Here is a 17,459-nt window from a genome sequence, read left to right on the forward strand (position 1 = left end):
CCATTTTCAAGAATAAGACAATTTATCAATGTTTGGAAAAACTTAAACTATTTTGAGAAAACTATTTTACATACTTTATTTTTAAATTAAAAAAAAATCTTTTGAGTGCTTAATATTCAATTAATTCAAAATGTTCCTATCATCACCTAAATTTACTGGAAAATTTTATAATAGAATCAATAATTAATAAACACAAAAAAAAAAAAAATCCATTCTAATAATGTTGTTACTGTTTGCAGGATTCCAGTGGTGGGTCGAGCCGTGGCTCCCAACAGTCCAGCACCCAACCTAAATCTGGAGGTTCTAAAAACTATGGGAACGCCTACTGGAGTGCTAGTTAGGCACAGCTCTCTCTTCTCCATTTTCTCCCTTTCCCTATCTCTCTTTCTCTTTCTCGTCCTCCTTTTGCTCCTGTTTTTCTCTTCCTCCTCACTCTCACTTTATCCATTCAGTCTGAGCAACAAGGGTCCAGTTTTTTTGTTTATTTTTTTTTTAATATTTACCCTGGTAACAACTTTCTGTTGCCACTATTATTGTTGCAGCCTCTGGACTGTTCTAGCTGCCAGCTAAATGGTACTGGTGGTAGTGGCTTGGTAGTAGACTCCCCTGCCTATCCCTCTCCTCTATACACACATCCTTTTTTCCCCTTCTTTCTTTCTTCCCTCTTCCCAAAAAGACCTAAAAGTCTACTGTGAAATTTTCTCCTCCTCCCTTGGGTTGGTTACATCTCTCGGCCCTGTGCTGTTGTAGCAATACTAAACTAGCTAATAGTCTTTTTAGCAGCTCTATGTACAGTTTCGGCTCTCTTCCTTTGTTTATCGTAAAGTTTTGTGCCAGACTCCTCGGCGCAGAGACCTTGAAAACATCTCTTTTTGCCAGATAGGAACAGTGGCATGTGATATTGTGCCTTAAATGGACTACATTGTGTACCTTGCACCAAAATGGCAACTTTTGCCGTGAAAAATATAAAGAAAAACTAAATCCTATCAATTAAAAACAGGTTTATATATAATATATATATCATTATATACATGTGCGTGTGTACGTGTCTTTTTGTATCTGCTTGCATGTATGCATTGGTGACTGTGAATGTCTATATATTTCCTTATATATATCTATCTATACATATGCGCATATATACATATATATAAGGAATTTGCATGTTATGTAATATACACATTGTGAAAATGAATGGAATGTAAAAAAAAAAAGAATTGCTGCCAGTTTTGTGTGAATCTACAAATTAACAGTGCAAAAGACTTTGTGTGTGTATATATACCAAACATGTTTGCGTATCTTCATATACACAAGCCTTTTAATATATGTGACGACTAACGTGTGTATATTAATGACGTTATCCGTTCGTGTGTTGTGTATATGATTATAGGCATATATGTAATTGTATATTTATATATGTACACACACGAGTATACCCACGCACATGTATATATTTATATAAATAATCAAAGTCCTCTAAGGAGATGGAGTTACTTTGGTATTTAAAAAAAGAAAACACATCTACAAAGAAATTAGCTGCGTTCACAGCAGCCATTAATAATGTCGGTTTCATTGCTGTAAACTTCTAGGGTCACGTCATTTTATGGCTTCTAGGGTCACGTCATTTTAATATATAAAAAAAAACATGAAATGAAGACAAGATGTTTAACAAATACATACACACGCATATGTTATGTATATGCATGGTTGTGTGTGTCCCTCTCTCCTTGTTTCTAATCTCTTGGCTGACTATTTTGTGTGCATGTAATGATACTGTTAGTGGATTCACCCAAATATTTTAGGTTGGGTGAATCTTTATTTCTTTCACCCACCCACTTCTCTCCCTTCCCTCCCACTTCCTCTCTCTCTCTATTTTTCTCTCATTCATATATATATATATATATATATATATATATATATATATAATGAAACCCTTTCAGCTGTGTAATCTGCAAAAAGAAAATTGTATAAAAATGGAACAAAAAAAATAATAAAAAACTCTAAAGAGACCAAATGTGGAAGAAAAAACTTAAAAAATAAAAACTTGAAAAAATTATAAAAAAAATTTTCATGTTTGCTTTTTTTAAATGGATGCTGAAGTGGACGTAAATTTCTAATTGTGTCAATAAAGAAATTTAACTTCCCTTTTATGTGCGTTCTCATTTCGTTGAGTGTTTTGCATGTTTTTGTTTGTTTTTTTTGTTTTTTTTTTTAAGCATACAGAAGGGAGAAAGCAAATTTTCTAAAGGCGATAAATACTTTTTTACAAACTAAGCTCCATTTTTTTATAGAAATTAATTATTAATTTAAAAAAAAAAAAAAAAGTAAATCTTAATTTGTGACTTTCACTTTTGCTTAAATTTCTATTTGTTTTTTGTTAATTGTCAAGCCATACAAATAGACTTCTACTACTGAAAGTCGCAAAAGTTTTACCATATTGCCTTCTCGCCCAAGAATGATAACCCCCAGTTATCTCCCTTTTACACAAGTTCTCTTAAAAACAGAATATCCCTTAACAATGATCTCTATGTATGCTCCTCCTTCCTAAGAATTACCTCCTGTTTTTCATTAAACTTTAAATGTAATGAAAACTAGTCTTGCTTCATTTGAGAACTCATATTTAAGTATATAATCATTTGAATTATTTAAAACAACTGCTTCATTTGACTAACATGGTGGATACTGTGACAGGAGTAAAATAGAGATGTGTATTCAGATGAGTGAATTAACAGATAGAATGCAGATTAGATGGGTCAATAACAGATTGCTAACTGGGAATGGAAGTTTTTTTTAAGTGATGTGTAATAAAAGGAGCAAGGGAGGTTGGTGTTAGGGACAAGAATCCATTTCTAAGAAATGGTTGAGCTGTAAAGACATACTAAAAGGAGTTGACAAAAATCTTAGAAACATTACCAACATTTCCCTCTGTCAGTCTATGGAGCAATCACTGACCTGTTGCATGCAATTAACCAATTCTGATTTAATGTTTTCATTTTCATAAATGTCTCCTAATGAGTTTGGTGGTTGGAATTATTTTTGTCTCCTAAAAGAAGTTTTATTATTATTACTAAAGGGAGTCGCAACTTCTCAAAGGCTACTCAAGGATAAGGATTAATTAGTGTATGGTGATTGTTACTAGCACATTTTTCTATTGGGAGGCGGGAGTTGTGTAGTATCCATTTTGTTGTATTCTCCTTTTTGGCAGTAGTTATATCGATTTCAAATAAACCAGTGTATTTTTGTATTACTTTGGAAAAACTGCTCAGTCATTAATCAAAATTTTCTGGAATTTATTTACCATCACTTTCTTTGAGAGGGAGGGGAGTAGTGTAGTATCTAATCTGTTGTTTTGAGACCATTTTCCCAGGTATTTTCTCCTTTTTATTAGTAAGGATAAAACACTACTTCTGTGCTCAGGAGACCATCATTCCAGGAAATGCCATCACCTTCAATGGGGGGGGGGGGTAGTGTTTATTTTGTTGGCATAAATCAGCTTCACACATATCTCCTTTTTTTTTTTTTAATAGTAGTTATGATGTATCATTTTTGTGGTCACAAGATTCTTCTTGGTAGCAAATGAATTTTCATATCATTTCTCTTCATATCTTGATTTTGGACTGTACTTTTGTACAATGCTGAGAACCCGTTTTACTAACATTACTTAATATTTGCTTTTGTTCTACTTTGTGTTGTCAGGCAGCAATAAAATTGTCTTTATTATTACTTTATTATATTTTGCAAGTGAGTAGAGGAATTTCAACTGGGCGTTATATGCAATCAATAAATAAGGATTGTTTTATTGTGACAATATTGTTGGATATAACAATAGTGCTGATGGAAATAAACAGCATTGTTAAAAGTTATGATACTGATTTAATGCACACACGCACACGATGAATTGATAAAGAAATATTTTCTTCCATGATAGTTGACAGTCATTAAAAACATACTAGCGGAAACAGTTGACATCTTGGATTATAAAAAATATCTCAAAAAATGTCAAAAATGGTGCCTTTTGGCAATTTGACAAGTCTCATCTCAATACCACCTTTAAGAAAAACAGTTGACCTAATTCCTTGGGGTGGTCAAATTTGTTTGGAAGTCAAATATTAGTTTCTTTGAATAAGAAAAACAATATAACAAATTTATTTATTTTTTAACGCTTGATTATGCAAATGGAGGAGGAGGAGGGACCCTTCCATGTTAGTGATGGTGAAAGGTAAACTAATGGAGAGTGAAGGCAATGGAACTCTCCTGTTGAGAGTGGAGGTTAGGAAGAAAAGGAAACTTTTTTCAGAGCTTGAGAATTTCAAAAAACTGCCTGAGAATTGTGAAATAAAATTCTGTAGATCAGGAGGTGGGGTCAAGCCAATTTGATTCTGAATATAATGAAAGGCAAAAATAGCCTAGAGGACACACTCTACCTAACCACTGGGGAAATCCACACAATTCAGAAAAAGAAAAAAAAAACCCTTTGACTCGAGTCTCACTCAGTTCCAAGCCACTGCATCTACATTGTGAAGAGACAAGTCCCCAGATTTAGAGTAGACTGCCCCAACTTTACTAGAAGCCTTCAGTCTCTGAGCTAGAGCATCTTGAGTTAGAAACGTATGATCAGAGTTTTCTAACTTTCAATGAATAATTACTTTTTTTTTTTTTTTTTTTTTTTTTTTTTTTTTATTTAACAATAAGCCCAGTTATTGACTTGTTATTCTTTTCTCCTTGCTTGAAATGGCATCTACTTTCCAGTGATGCCAACTTTAGAGACCAGAACTAAAATAGATTGTACATTCTATCAAAAGCAACGTGGGGAAAGTAACAACCTGTCCGACCAAATACGCTCATCAACTAGGACCCTCGTCAAAGAAACTGGCCAGCTCCAATGACCAAACGAGACCCAGAGCGGACAAATCTGGAGATTTCACTTGCTGAACATTGTTGGAGAAAAAGGGGGTACATTCTCTTTGGACTGTTTTCATTATTAACAAAATTTCTCTTTCTACAATTGTGAAAGTGGAGGAAGGAAACAATTAGTTAGATTCAAGAATGTCATTGTTTTGTACTTTTCAGCGTTGCCCAGGAGCAATAAATAAGAGATTTATAGTATTATACTTAAAAGGTATAGGTACAGTATCCTAATTACATTTTTATTTTTTTCAGCACAGAAAAACCAGAGAGGAATGAGTTTGGCAAAGGATAAAGCAAGGGTTATGGAGAAGGGTGGTAAAAGAATAAATACAGAGATAGTTAAAGAGAGAGAAATTTTAATATAAAAATGTTACACATAATTTCACTTTTATTTAATTTTATATAGCCCCAGAGGCTGGATATCCCTTGTATGAAAGGACAAGCTGGAGTTTAGCAGTTCTCTCTAAAATAAATTTACAATTGTTTGTTTTCGTCTTGAATGTTATTTTTGCATTTTGTCTGTAACCTCAGATTTTCTTGTGCATCATATCAAACTAGCAATCTCTGCAGAATGTTGTCAGGAGAAATCCCTTCATCTAATATTTGCTGATGTTAAATTACTTGTTGGGCAATTATTAAAAAAAAGTTTTTCAATGTAGGATTATGAAATATCAATGCAGATTAAACAATTTTAAAACTTGAATACATCTTACGGATGCATTTAAATTCTATTTTGTCTCCAAATCAAATAAAATGATTGCTTGGATAATTAGAAATCTTATTTCAAGAGAGCAAATGATATTTTAAGAACCTTTTCAAGAATTTAATAAAACCTCGGAATATTGTATTGAATCCTGGATACCAGCAGCTTTTGACATTGTATATTCATAAACATTTCATGAGACCAGATAACATTCTATTATACCAGGCCATTTGACATACTGTTTAGTGTGTAATGGACAAGGTTTGTTCAGTCCTCAGTCAGTCATATCAGATGCTAAAAAAAAAATTAAAAAAATAATAATACTCTATTTCTTTGGTCTCAACACTAACCAATGACAAGAGAATATTCTTGTCATTATTTTGACTCTGACTCTTACAAGTGAAGCATTCCTCAGAAGAGTGGTGATTTCTCTTACAAACACATAAGTTTAGGATCCAGTGAAAAAAAAAGTGACCTTCAGGTTCCACACCTGACTTTCATTATTTTACTATTTATATTGTCTAGTTTAAGTTGACATGATTACAGGATTGTAATAAATAGCATAACATCCTATATTAGAAAACTCCCCTATTGACGAAATTACAATTGAAGTGAAAAAAGCATTTATTCTCAATTATGTGAACTTAATTTTTATATTAGACATCCATCTTCTCTAACTTTTAAATGTTAGGTAGCAGCTGATGGTCAACAAGGAAACAAGACTTGATTGCTGCTTCGTAAAGTTTCTGGATACTAAATCTGTAACTAGTGGCAATTGAAAACTGTACTTTGCGAGAGTGTAATGGATATAATTCTCATCATAAAACAAGGTGATTAAAAATACCTCACGAGTATATTCCCAATCCTTAATTGGTTGCAGAGTACAATAATGAAAATTTCTATTTTTACGAATGAACAAGGTAAAAAAAAAAAAAAAAAATTTTTTTTTTTTTTTTTTTTTTTAATAGTCCCCCTCCCTTCCGACAAAGGAGGGATTGAACCTAGTAATTTACTTCTGTTCATTTGTTTGCACTTTTCTCAATAACCATGCCTTGTATTTTTTTTTTAATTTTGCACAAATATTAGTCATGGTGAAAGTAAATTTTTGCCAGAATGGATTTTCTGTCTCCTAAGGGGCAACCAAAGGCAAAATTGCCTTCAAATTGTTCTCGTGGATGCTCTGCCCCCCCCCCCCCAGTTTGTTTGTAGTCCACTTTGTTAGCAAATCCAAAATATTTGAAATTTTGCTGATCTGTCTGTTTAATGACCAAAGATGAATAACAGCTGAAAAGAAACTAGCCATGCAAACATCATGCAGATGTTTGCTTTTCTTCATCTTTAAGTTGTTTTCGGATTCATTTCTGAACAGGTTGAAAAGTCACCTAATATCAACACTTCTAGCTATGACTAAATTTTTTTTTTTTTTTTAAGTGTAACCTACAATCTCTGATCAATTTCCCACAAACACCAACTCCATTATACACATTAGAATCTACATTTTATTTTTTTAATGGAAATACTCGAGGCATTAAGGTCAAATCAGTTAATAAGTGTTAAATGGATAGCAACCCAGAAAATAGTCATTACCCCTTTGTTAGAAACATTACTCATGGAATGTGAGGACAAAAATAAATCCATGACCGACTTTTAGATTATTTGTACCAAATAATTGGTTTGCAGAAAGTATTGTGGATTTTAATGATTCTGTGAGTAGCATTGGGATTGGATTCCTTACATTTTTTTTTTTTTTTTTTTTGTACCTCAATGTCACCTTTCAAGAATTTCTTCAATGTAAAACTTGGATCTTAAATGGAAATTTACTTTTATTTTAGAGAACAGTAATATGATAATCAACGGAGTAAGAATCTCCTTATATTTGTTGTCTTGTTTATTTTGAGAAATACTTAATTTTATCAAACGTTTACCCAATCAGAGTAAGTGTATTTACCTGCCTGAAAAGAATTCTAGCATATTCAGTAGCTGCACCATTTGTTCCGTATTGACATATTTTACCAAATTACGTTTTTCTTAGCACTTTTCAAGAGAGGTTGAAAACTGTATCATAAAGACCTTGATTTTGTTGTAGAGTATTAATACAGGTTTCAATGGTTAGTCTCTAGTGTCAATTGAAGTCAACAAATGTATCTGCTGATGTTCAGAAAGAGTTGGTACAGTTTAGTAAATTGCTTATCAAAAAAATAAAATTCATAATGATGCATACAAACAGCAGGTTGGTGATGGGAAATATATCTTGCTCAGAGTTACACCTCTACGCTGTGATTGGCAGCCACTAATGATTTATTTAACCTCAAAATAAAACATTGTTGCCTGTTTTAAACTTCAATTGTGATATTTCAAGATTTCAAAGTAGTTCTACTTAATCATATTTCAGAAATCAAAACATTTGAAGTCCTAAATGAATATCCTTTCACATGTCTTAATAACATTTTTTCTTTTACATTGTCACCACCCCTAACAAGGCAGTGCCACTTTGATGGAGGAAGCTACTACAGGGACATAAGTTGCAGGGATACTATGTAGGGAGTTCAGCAGCAAGATGTCTTTTCACATTGCACTTAAACTTTTGCATGTCAGTACAGTTGGGGAAGCAGAAACGTGGAAGAGAGTTCCAGAGTTTAGTATTTCTGAGAAAGAAACTATTAGAATAGAATTTCTTATATCTAGGGATCTGTGTATGGGGGAGGGGGGCTGCTTATCAGGTTCAACAGGGGTATTTCTGTTGAAGAGGTACAAGGGCTTGTAGTTAATCATTAAAATATTTGTAAAACAGGCAGAGGAATGCAACATTTTGTCGGTGGGACAGAGGTTGAAGTGGAGTTCAGGACCTATCAGGTTGGCAAATATCTTGAACCCTGTCCAGGAGTGAGAGACTAGTAGCAAATGCACCAGCCCAAATGTAACACCACTCCATACATTGGCAAATGGTGGCCTTATAGAGGTACAGGATACTTTCAGATGTAACTTTCTAGCACAGAAGAGAGAGAGCCCACCTTCTTTGCTGCAGTCTTGGCAATGCTCTCAGTGTATCTGTTCCAACTCCTGTGAAGGTTAAGCCGAGGAGTTTGAAACGAGTACTTTCAGGTGATGTAACTTTAGTCATAGCTATTTCTGGTTGAGAAGGTTCCTTGTAATTATGGAAGGAAATATTTGAAGAGTTTTTAGGAAAGTAATGATAAAAATGTTCCTATGAAACGGCCATTCTGAGTGTTTTTCTGACTTCCGCCACAGTGTTTAGAAGCTCGGTACTACCACAACTACTCTATAAGGAATTTCATCATGAAATTTGGAAAACAATTAAAAAAAAAAAAAATTTCACTAATTGTTCGGTACAAAATAAATTGGTCTTAGTTTTATTAAAAAAAAAAAAAAAAAAAAAAAAAAAAATGGCATGTTTCAAAAGAATTTTTTTCTAAATATATTTTTGTATGCCAAGTAATAAACATTTCTCTTTTGCTAAGAAATCTAACTCGTTTTCAGCAAAAAAAAAAAAAAAAAAAATTAGTGCTAATAATTACAACCTCAGCAGCAGATGTTTTCGGCTTGGTTTGAAATCGAGTTTTGTGAATTATATTTGAAAATAAATTTTTATTTAAGATTGAATTTCCTTTAAAAAAAAATAAAAAATAAAATACTTAACCACTCTAAAATGCTAGAATGGATTAGTTTACCAAAATTTATAAGTAAAACTGATCTCCCACTTTAAAATAATTCTTTTTGTTTATTCTTTGTCAAGTTTGTAGGGTATTCACACATAATTGACACTAGCACTACTAATTCAAAGCCATGGGGAGGGGGGGTCTCTTAAAACAACAAATAATTATCTTTAAAAAACTCACCAGATTTGTTTCCCATAAAGATATATATTGATTTGTAAAGTTTTTCAGTGTGTTCATATAAATAAAATCACATTTTGGAGAGGTAGGTGATAGTTATTTAGCATGTGTTAATGTACAATAAACCAAAGAAATATTGCAATATATTCCTTTTTAAACAGTCTTAATATTAGATTTCAGTTTCTTGAACATAAAATTCATTACAATTTAACTTTAAGGTCCAATTTTTTTTTTTTTTTTTATGCATACATAGAATTTTTATGGTATTGCAGCATTACTAAGAGACCAATTTCTGAAAATTTTCAGTGCCATATTCAGATTTCTTGCACAAAGTACATTTGACTAATCTCATTGCTTAATCTTAAAGATAAAGCATTTTTATTGAAAAACATGGTCTTAAAGAGAAACATCAAAATCTGAAGCACAAAAATAGTCCTTATTTTTGGTCAGATTTAAAAACTTATTTAGATCATCAAGCTCTTTCTATGTATGCCATAATCGCGATATTAAGAAATTTAGAACTTTTTCATGTGCAATTCCATTTTTTTAAAAATTAGGTTACAGGTGAATTTATATATGCATATGGGCATGACTTGGGGGTGGGGGGGGGGTGCATATTTTGGTTTCGATTTTAGCTCATGGCGCCTAAGTCATATCTATATATTTTAGTTTTGATCTCACGACCATATATTAGGTTCCATATATTAGGTTCAATACGATAATTGATAGCAAAATTCTCTATAATAAAAATGTCCATGAATTATAGTATCATATTTAAATGTATCTTACGACAGAGCCACAGCGGGCGGGCGGCCTGCTAGTATATATATATATTATATAAAATGTGTTGGAAGTTGATTTAATAAAAAGAATAAATGAATAACAACGATGATAATATACAATACATAGCTTATACATCAAGAAAAAAAAAATGCAGCATTCTTTTGACAAGAATAAACAAAAGATTCATTGAACATTTACAATAATCCACTGATCTTGCAGATAATCAAGTACAACTATAAAACCAATATTTTAAAGGCCGAGCTGGTCAAAAACCTGGGTTTTCAAATTATTCCTAGTCTTTCTAAAAAAATTTTCTGTAAAAATTCTATTTCCACTCAACTATAGTTGAACTATTAGCTATCCCTTTCTTATCTACGTAAAAGACTTTTTCTTCCTCCCACCAAACTGTTTTACTTTCGTTCATCCTTTTTTCGAAAACCTCTTTTCATCCCATCTCTAAAGTAGCCATTTTCAATGACTCACATTCCTCCTGACCATTCCATCTGACTCAGCCATAATGTATTTCAGATATCTTTTTTTTTTTTTTTTTTTTACATGGGGGTCACCACTTATCAAGGCCCGAAGACCACTCAGGGATAAGGATTATTGCGTGTACAGTAATCAATGAGATAGTATTGTAGTAATCATTAGTATTGGGGGTTTTGATAGTGTCTTATTTAAGGGGGCGGTTTGTCATGAGTTTGTTTATGTTGGACTTGAAGACGTCCAAGTTGTAGTCAGGTGGGAAACAGGCAAGCGGCAGAGAGTTCCACTGGCGTGCAGTTCTAAGAAAGAAGCTTTGCTCATGGAATCTACGTTTGGATTTAGGCACAGATAAAGAGTGGGAAAAATTATTGACAGTAGTTTCAGCCAGACGGGTGTTTCTCATGAAAGATTGGCGAGGGGGGGGGGGACGAGGGATTAGAGCTCAGACGAGCACCTGCCATGGAAATAGCGATAAAACAAAGACAGGTTTGCAACGTCTCCTCTGTGGGAGAGAGGTTGCAGGGAAGAGAAAAGGGCATCCCCCCACTAAACCACGAAGTCTATTTTGTACTCTGTCAAGGCAGGATAGACTGTTTTTAGCAGCTCCTGCCCAGATGTGGCAGCAGTACTCCATCCTTGGACATACTTGGCTTTTATAAAGATAGAGAATTGCATCAGTAGTGAGATATCTTCTAGAGCGGTAGACGAATCCCACCATCTTCCCAGCGACCTTGGCAACAGACTTTATGTACGTGTTCCATTTCAGATCAGGAGTAAAGGTCAAACCCAGAAGCTTGTCAAAACATGGAGCCTCCCCTAGACGAGAGCTATCCATTTCAATCGACACCAGATGGGGATCAGAGTGTTGATGATGTAAAGATAGGAGCTTGGTTTTGGATGCATTAAAAGTGACCAGCCACCTCTTCCTCCATTGTACCACATGCTCAAGATCAGAGGAGAAAGAATTAGAGAGAACTTTGTCATTTACGGCCTTTGATGTGTTGCCATAGATGGTCATGTCATCAGCATAGATGTCAACGAATGATTTAAGTATGTGTTTTGGGAGATCATTGATGTAGATCAGGAAGAGAGTTGGGCCCAGGATGAACCCCTGAGGGACTCCAGCATTAATACTGTGGGCCTCTGATTTCTGCCCATCAACCACTACTCTTATGAACCTATCGGAGAGAAATGATTTAATGATTGAGAAAACATTTCCAGTAATACCGTAGCTGGAAATCTTGTGAAGTAGGCCCTTATGCCATACCTTATCGAAGGCCTTCGATATGTCAAGAGCAATTGCCCTGGAAAGGAAACCTTTGTCAAGAGATTCACTAATCCTGTGTGATATAACCGTTAGAACATCTGCTGTAGATCTTACAGAGCGAAAACCATATTGCGTGTCACTAAGAAGGTTTCCTTCTTAGATGTCTTTCTACTCTCACTACTTATATCTACCAATATTCCTTATTCTATCCTTTCCATCACTCGTTATGCTTTTTCCTCTAATATATATATATATATTTTTTTTTAATTCAATTTTAACCCTAAACAAGGCACAGTGCCACTTTGAAGTAAGGGGCTACTATTGGTAACATAAGTTGCAGGGGCATTATGAAGGGAGATAAGGAACAAGAGGTTTGTTCACATTACACTTGAACTTCTGCATTCCGGTACAGTTGGGAAAGCAGAATCCCGGAAGGGAGTTCCAAAGTCTAGCAGTTCTGAGGAAGAAATTATTGGAGTAGAAGGTTTTCTTACACCTAGGGATCTCTACTGTGAAGGGGTGGGATTTGTCAGGGGGGGGTACAAGTGCTTGTAGTTCGTCAGAGCATTTATCATTAAAATACTTGTAGAACAGGCAGAGGGATGCTACATTTCATCAATGGGACAGAAGCTGAAGCTTAGATGACAGTTCAGGACCTATCAGGTTGGTGACTCTTTTGAACCTTGTCTAGGAGCGAGAGACAAGTAGCACCAGCCCAAATATGACGACAATACTCAATATATGGGTGAATGGTGGCCTTATTTCTCTCACTCCCCATATTCCTGTTTTTTTAGCTGTATCTCCAGTCATGAATTATATGTGAACTTGATTTTAGCTATACATTTTTATTTATACCAACATTTATTGCTACCTATGTGCATATGTTTAAGCTGAAGCCTTGTCTGGTAAAATATTCAATCGAAAATGAGTGCCACCTCCAAGAAGACCATAGGACTAAGCAGGGGATGTCATTTGACTCATCTAGACTGCCACCCATCAAAATTAATTCCTCTTTCATCTCTAAAATAATTGCTTGATCTTTAATTTCATGAAATGAAAATATTTTTTAAATTTTTATCTGACACTTTTGATGAAAATGATAAACTCACCTTTATCCTTGTGCAGATATGAAATGGGTTTAATTTTTCCATTATTTGTTTTTTTCTGCTTATCTGATTATTTTTCGTACTAAATGGAACCTGTGGAAAATCTTCAGTTGTACCTTTCATGTGTTGTATACTGCTGTCATTTTATGAACATCCATCATGAACAAAGATGCCACAATATTATTGTATCACCTTTATTCAAAGTGAAACGTATTTATACGTAACTGGAGTAGAGTAGTTTCAGAGCATATCTAGTTATGGGGTCTATTTCCAAGACCGTTGTACAAGTTAGTGACATATTTCCATTCTATGGGCTAAACAAATATTACATTTTGATCCTAAACCAAAAGTCAAGAAAATTTCATTTTCAACGACAGATGAAGTTGAAAAAATAAAAAAATAAAAAAAATACTTATTTGCATTGCATTTTTGGCAATTGGGCAATCCTATCTTTCAAAAACGGTGTAAAGAATGATAACACACACACACACGAAATCGCTTTAGCATGTTATTATATAGATGTTTTCAGTTTTCTTTTTAAGTTTGTGTGTATTTTTTATTTTTTTTAGTATAAATGTGAAACCTATTTTTCAATTAATGATAAATTTAAAAATAAAAAACATTTGAATATTATGAATAAAACCAATATAAAAATAGAATGTAGAGTTATTTAAATTATGGAACGATTAGTTGGAAAATTCTTTTGCAAAGTACCAAGGTATTTTAAAGTGACAAATTCATTATTTTGATACACAATAACAGTTACTCAAAGCAAGAATACTTATTTATACATACTAACACATTTTCACACAACAATTTTAATAAAGAAGTCAAGACAGTTTTTTTTTAAAGCTGTTTTCATTTTTTTGTGATATGTTGCCTGTTTTTAATACCAAGGAACAGCAGTTTTGCACAATTTTTTTTTTTTTTTTTTTTTTTTTCACAATTTGTATTTTTTTTTCTTTGCATCCAAAATGTAAATCATGCAAGGTGCCGTGTTTTTTTTTTTGTTTTTTTTTCATGAGACAAAAAATAAATTTGTTTTTGTGTCAATGAAGAAGACTTTACAATATAAAAAGATCAGAAGTCAGCAATGAATGGGAGAAAATTGCAGGAAAAATATTTTTTTTTTTTTTTTAATCAAAATAAAATAAAAAATAAATAAAATAAACTAAAAAAAGAAAAAAAAATGTTTTCTTAAAATGTATACAAAAAATCTTTTTCCTTTATAATATGGGCTTATAAAATTATTTTCAAAATTCAGGATATAAAAACAGAATAAACTCATTTTTTTGTCAGCAGGATAAAGAAAAAGGAAAAATTGAAAAACATTAAACCAGGTGGGGTAGGGGGAAATCACAAGTAGTGAAAACTTGTTTTTAACAAACAGTACGTACATCCGTCGACATAAGACTAAAATCAAAATTAAAATAAAAACATTTTTTACCTGGCTTTATATTCTGAATGTGCATTTTGTATCAATTTCATATTATTTATCTTCCATTAAAAAGAAACTTGAAAATTCAAAACAATTATTTGAAATAAAAAACCACTGCCCTCCTCTTTCCTATTTTAATTAGATTTTCTAATTGATAAATGGATGATGATCTGGATATCCATAAATTTTAATTACTGCGTTCCCTACCACATAAGACGCTGAATTTGACAGGATACATTTGTAATACAAGTTTATACAACGCTTCCCTCCCCAATCTCTAACAAAAAAAACTGAGCTGTAAGGTACAATTTTTTTTTTTTTTTAAGGATTAATTTTGGTTCTTAATTAAAAAAAAAAAAAAAAAAATATTTAAGATGTACATACCCGTCATCGAACAAAGATATATTCCGAAATTCATGTAAATTGTTCAAGTAGTTTTTTCCTTTTAACTGAGAAAATCAAAATATATGATTTCTAGTGATTAAAAAGTTTAAACTATTTTGAATACAAAAATCTCAGTAGTTAAATTGAATTGTTGCTCTTGTATTTTAACATGTTCTAAAAAAAAAAAAAAACATGGCAGTTGGCTGCCATCTCTCTCATCATAATGATTTTCTTAGTTAAAAAAAAAAAAAAAAAAAAAAAAAAAAACACTACTTGATCAATTTGTGATTTTTGGAATATGACATCTTTGTTCCATGATGGGTACATACATCATAAACGTTTGTATTTTTTTTTTTTAATTAGAGCGAATTCTTAATAAGGGCCTTTTTATTTTCAAGAAAAGGAGGGGAAAAAGGGGCATCTCATGTAGCAGTAAATATGGTAGTATATATATGGTTATACATGTTGGAATTATAATTTTTTTTAATGCAATTCTAGAATATGACGCCTGATAGAAGAAAACAAAATCTCTTAATAAAAAAGTTAAAAAAAAAAAAAAAAGAAACAGTTAAGAGGGGTAGGGATCAACAGTTTGAGGTTGAGAAAGAAGGGGGTGTTTTTAAATAGCTAGACTGAATGGAATGTGATCAAATAAGGTAACATTTGACATTTTTCGTTTGAAAACTGGGGGTGGGGTGGGGGGTTAGAAAATATTCCATCCTCACACTTGTATACTTATATAAGTACAACACTCAACGTTCATGAAAATGCGTGCGAAACACCCGACATAAATATTTAATCAACAAAAGAAAATCTTGTTAAAAATTTCTTCAATGTTTTGGTTGAGATCTTAATGATATAGTAAGAGTTCCGTTTGTATCACTCAGCATGTGTACAACCTGAGGAAGGTCTCACTGCCCAAACAATTGGTTCTATGTCAACCATTCTAACATAGGGCCACCATTTTAAACAGGTATTTAGAAATCAGAAAATGAAAGAAAAACTAGAACTCATTTAAGTGCTCAACATCTTTCAATTGAGCTAAAACATAATGTTGCATGTTACTGGATTTTCTTGATACTGATTTTCACAATTGTCAGATTCCAATTTATAGGCTTTTGTTATATCTATATATATATTATACATATTTTATTAGTTTTATTTAATTAGATGTAATTCAGAAATTTATCTGGTTTCTAAATATTAATTGAATACACAAATAATGAGAATTCAATATGGATTACATGAAAAATAATTCATATTTTAAAACTGAATAGTTTGTTTTCTTTAAGTGAATGTTTATAAAATAAATAGAATTTACTTAAATTTAGAAAAGTTATGGAAATTAAATTGATTTAATTAGAAGTTATAGCCAAGGATTTAAGATCAAAATAAAAAAAATTAAAATGGTAGAACGAAAATTTTCTGATGGAGAAACAAATGAAGAAAGAGATCAATACATATGTATATCATGTATAGAGAAGGTCATGATTATCACTATTAATATGGATTCAAGGGAATTAACTCTTCCTCATACGATTCCTGTTCACCTACTTTCATGGGAGTGGACGAGTTAATCATTTCAATGGAATTTTTATATGAAAAAAGATCAACAAACGAGTTTATGAAAACAATTGCAAAAGTATATGAAACTTAAATGCTTACAGAATTAGACATTTTGAATTATTCTGACTAATATTCCCATCATTTTGTTATTTTCACAATATTTCGGCCGATGTAATTTTCTCCAGGTGCATTTTTTTTTTTTTTTTTAATTTGGGAATCTTTATATTAAACTCGGAAACTGGTGCAGAATTTCAAACTGAAGTCATGATACAACAGATAAAGACTAACAATCAATTCAAGCGAGTTTTCTGAATTGGTTGTAATGAATGCCTTTATCCGTTGCACCACTTGTTCAGTTTAAAATTCTGTAACAGTTCCAGAGTTTGACAAAGATTCTCAAATTCAGAAAAATGCACCTGAAGGTCAGAGGTCAGATCAGCTGAAATGTCGCAAAAATAACATGATGAGAACAATAGTCAAAATTATTCAAATTATCCTCATCTCAAAAATTCCAAAAAGTATTTTAGTTGTTATATTTATAAGGAGAGTGCTCAGTATTAGTGACAGAGCATATGAAGAGCAGAGACAGTCAATGGCACAGTGACTGTCAATTTCAAGAGTTGGTCAGATGAATGCAAGGTGAAAAATTGGCAGTCACCATGTTTACGCTCTTCAAATGATATATGTAAGGATAGTCGAGGTTTTTAAAAGTATTTCCTTCTGTGTAAAAAAAGTTTTGGTAACCAAATTCTAAAGGCTCTTTCAATAAAAACTTGTGACTAGAAGATATTCTGTTTTTTGTGAGTACAACTATTATCGGAAATAAATGTGAAAGGTTTGTTTTTTTTTATGGTTTTTTTTTCACCTATCCTAACTATATTAACATCAAAGCAGCTGATATTGTATCGCAGAATTAAAAAGACAAGATTTTGAAATGCTGTATATTTTGTAAATTGCAAACAATCAC

General features: G+C 32.4%; 1 protein-coding gene across 28 annotated transcripts in view; it reads left to right on the forward strand.

Annotated features, from left to right (window-relative positions):
* The window catches only part of LOC145292158 (uncharacterized), a 150,914-nt gene extending 149,667 nt beyond the window's left edge, over positions 1-1,247 (forward strand). For 18 of the 28 annotated variants that reach the window (XM_080138298.1, XM_080138310.1, XM_080138323.1 and 15 more), the window contains one exon: positions 240-976. In XM_080138298.1, coding sequence (XP_079994424.1) covers positions 240-341 — 102 coding nt within the window. In that variant the 3' untranslated portion in view covers positions 342-976. Of the gene's footprint in view, positions 1-239 lie in introns of all 28 variants that reach the window. The other 10 variants (XM_080138305.1, XM_080138304.1, XM_080138316.1 and 7 more) reach the window with 1 other exon arrangement.
* The last annotated feature ends 16,212 nt before the right edge of the window (positions 1,248-17,459 follow it).

This window comes from Euprymna scolopes, chromosome 13, assembly GCF_053919585.1.
Source record: "Euprymna scolopes isolate OS-2025 chromosome 13, ASM5391958v1, whole genome shotgun sequence".
In the NCBI taxonomy this organism is placed as follows: Eukaryota; Metazoa; Mollusca; class Cephalopoda; order Sepiida; family Sepiolidae; genus Euprymna; species Euprymna scolopes.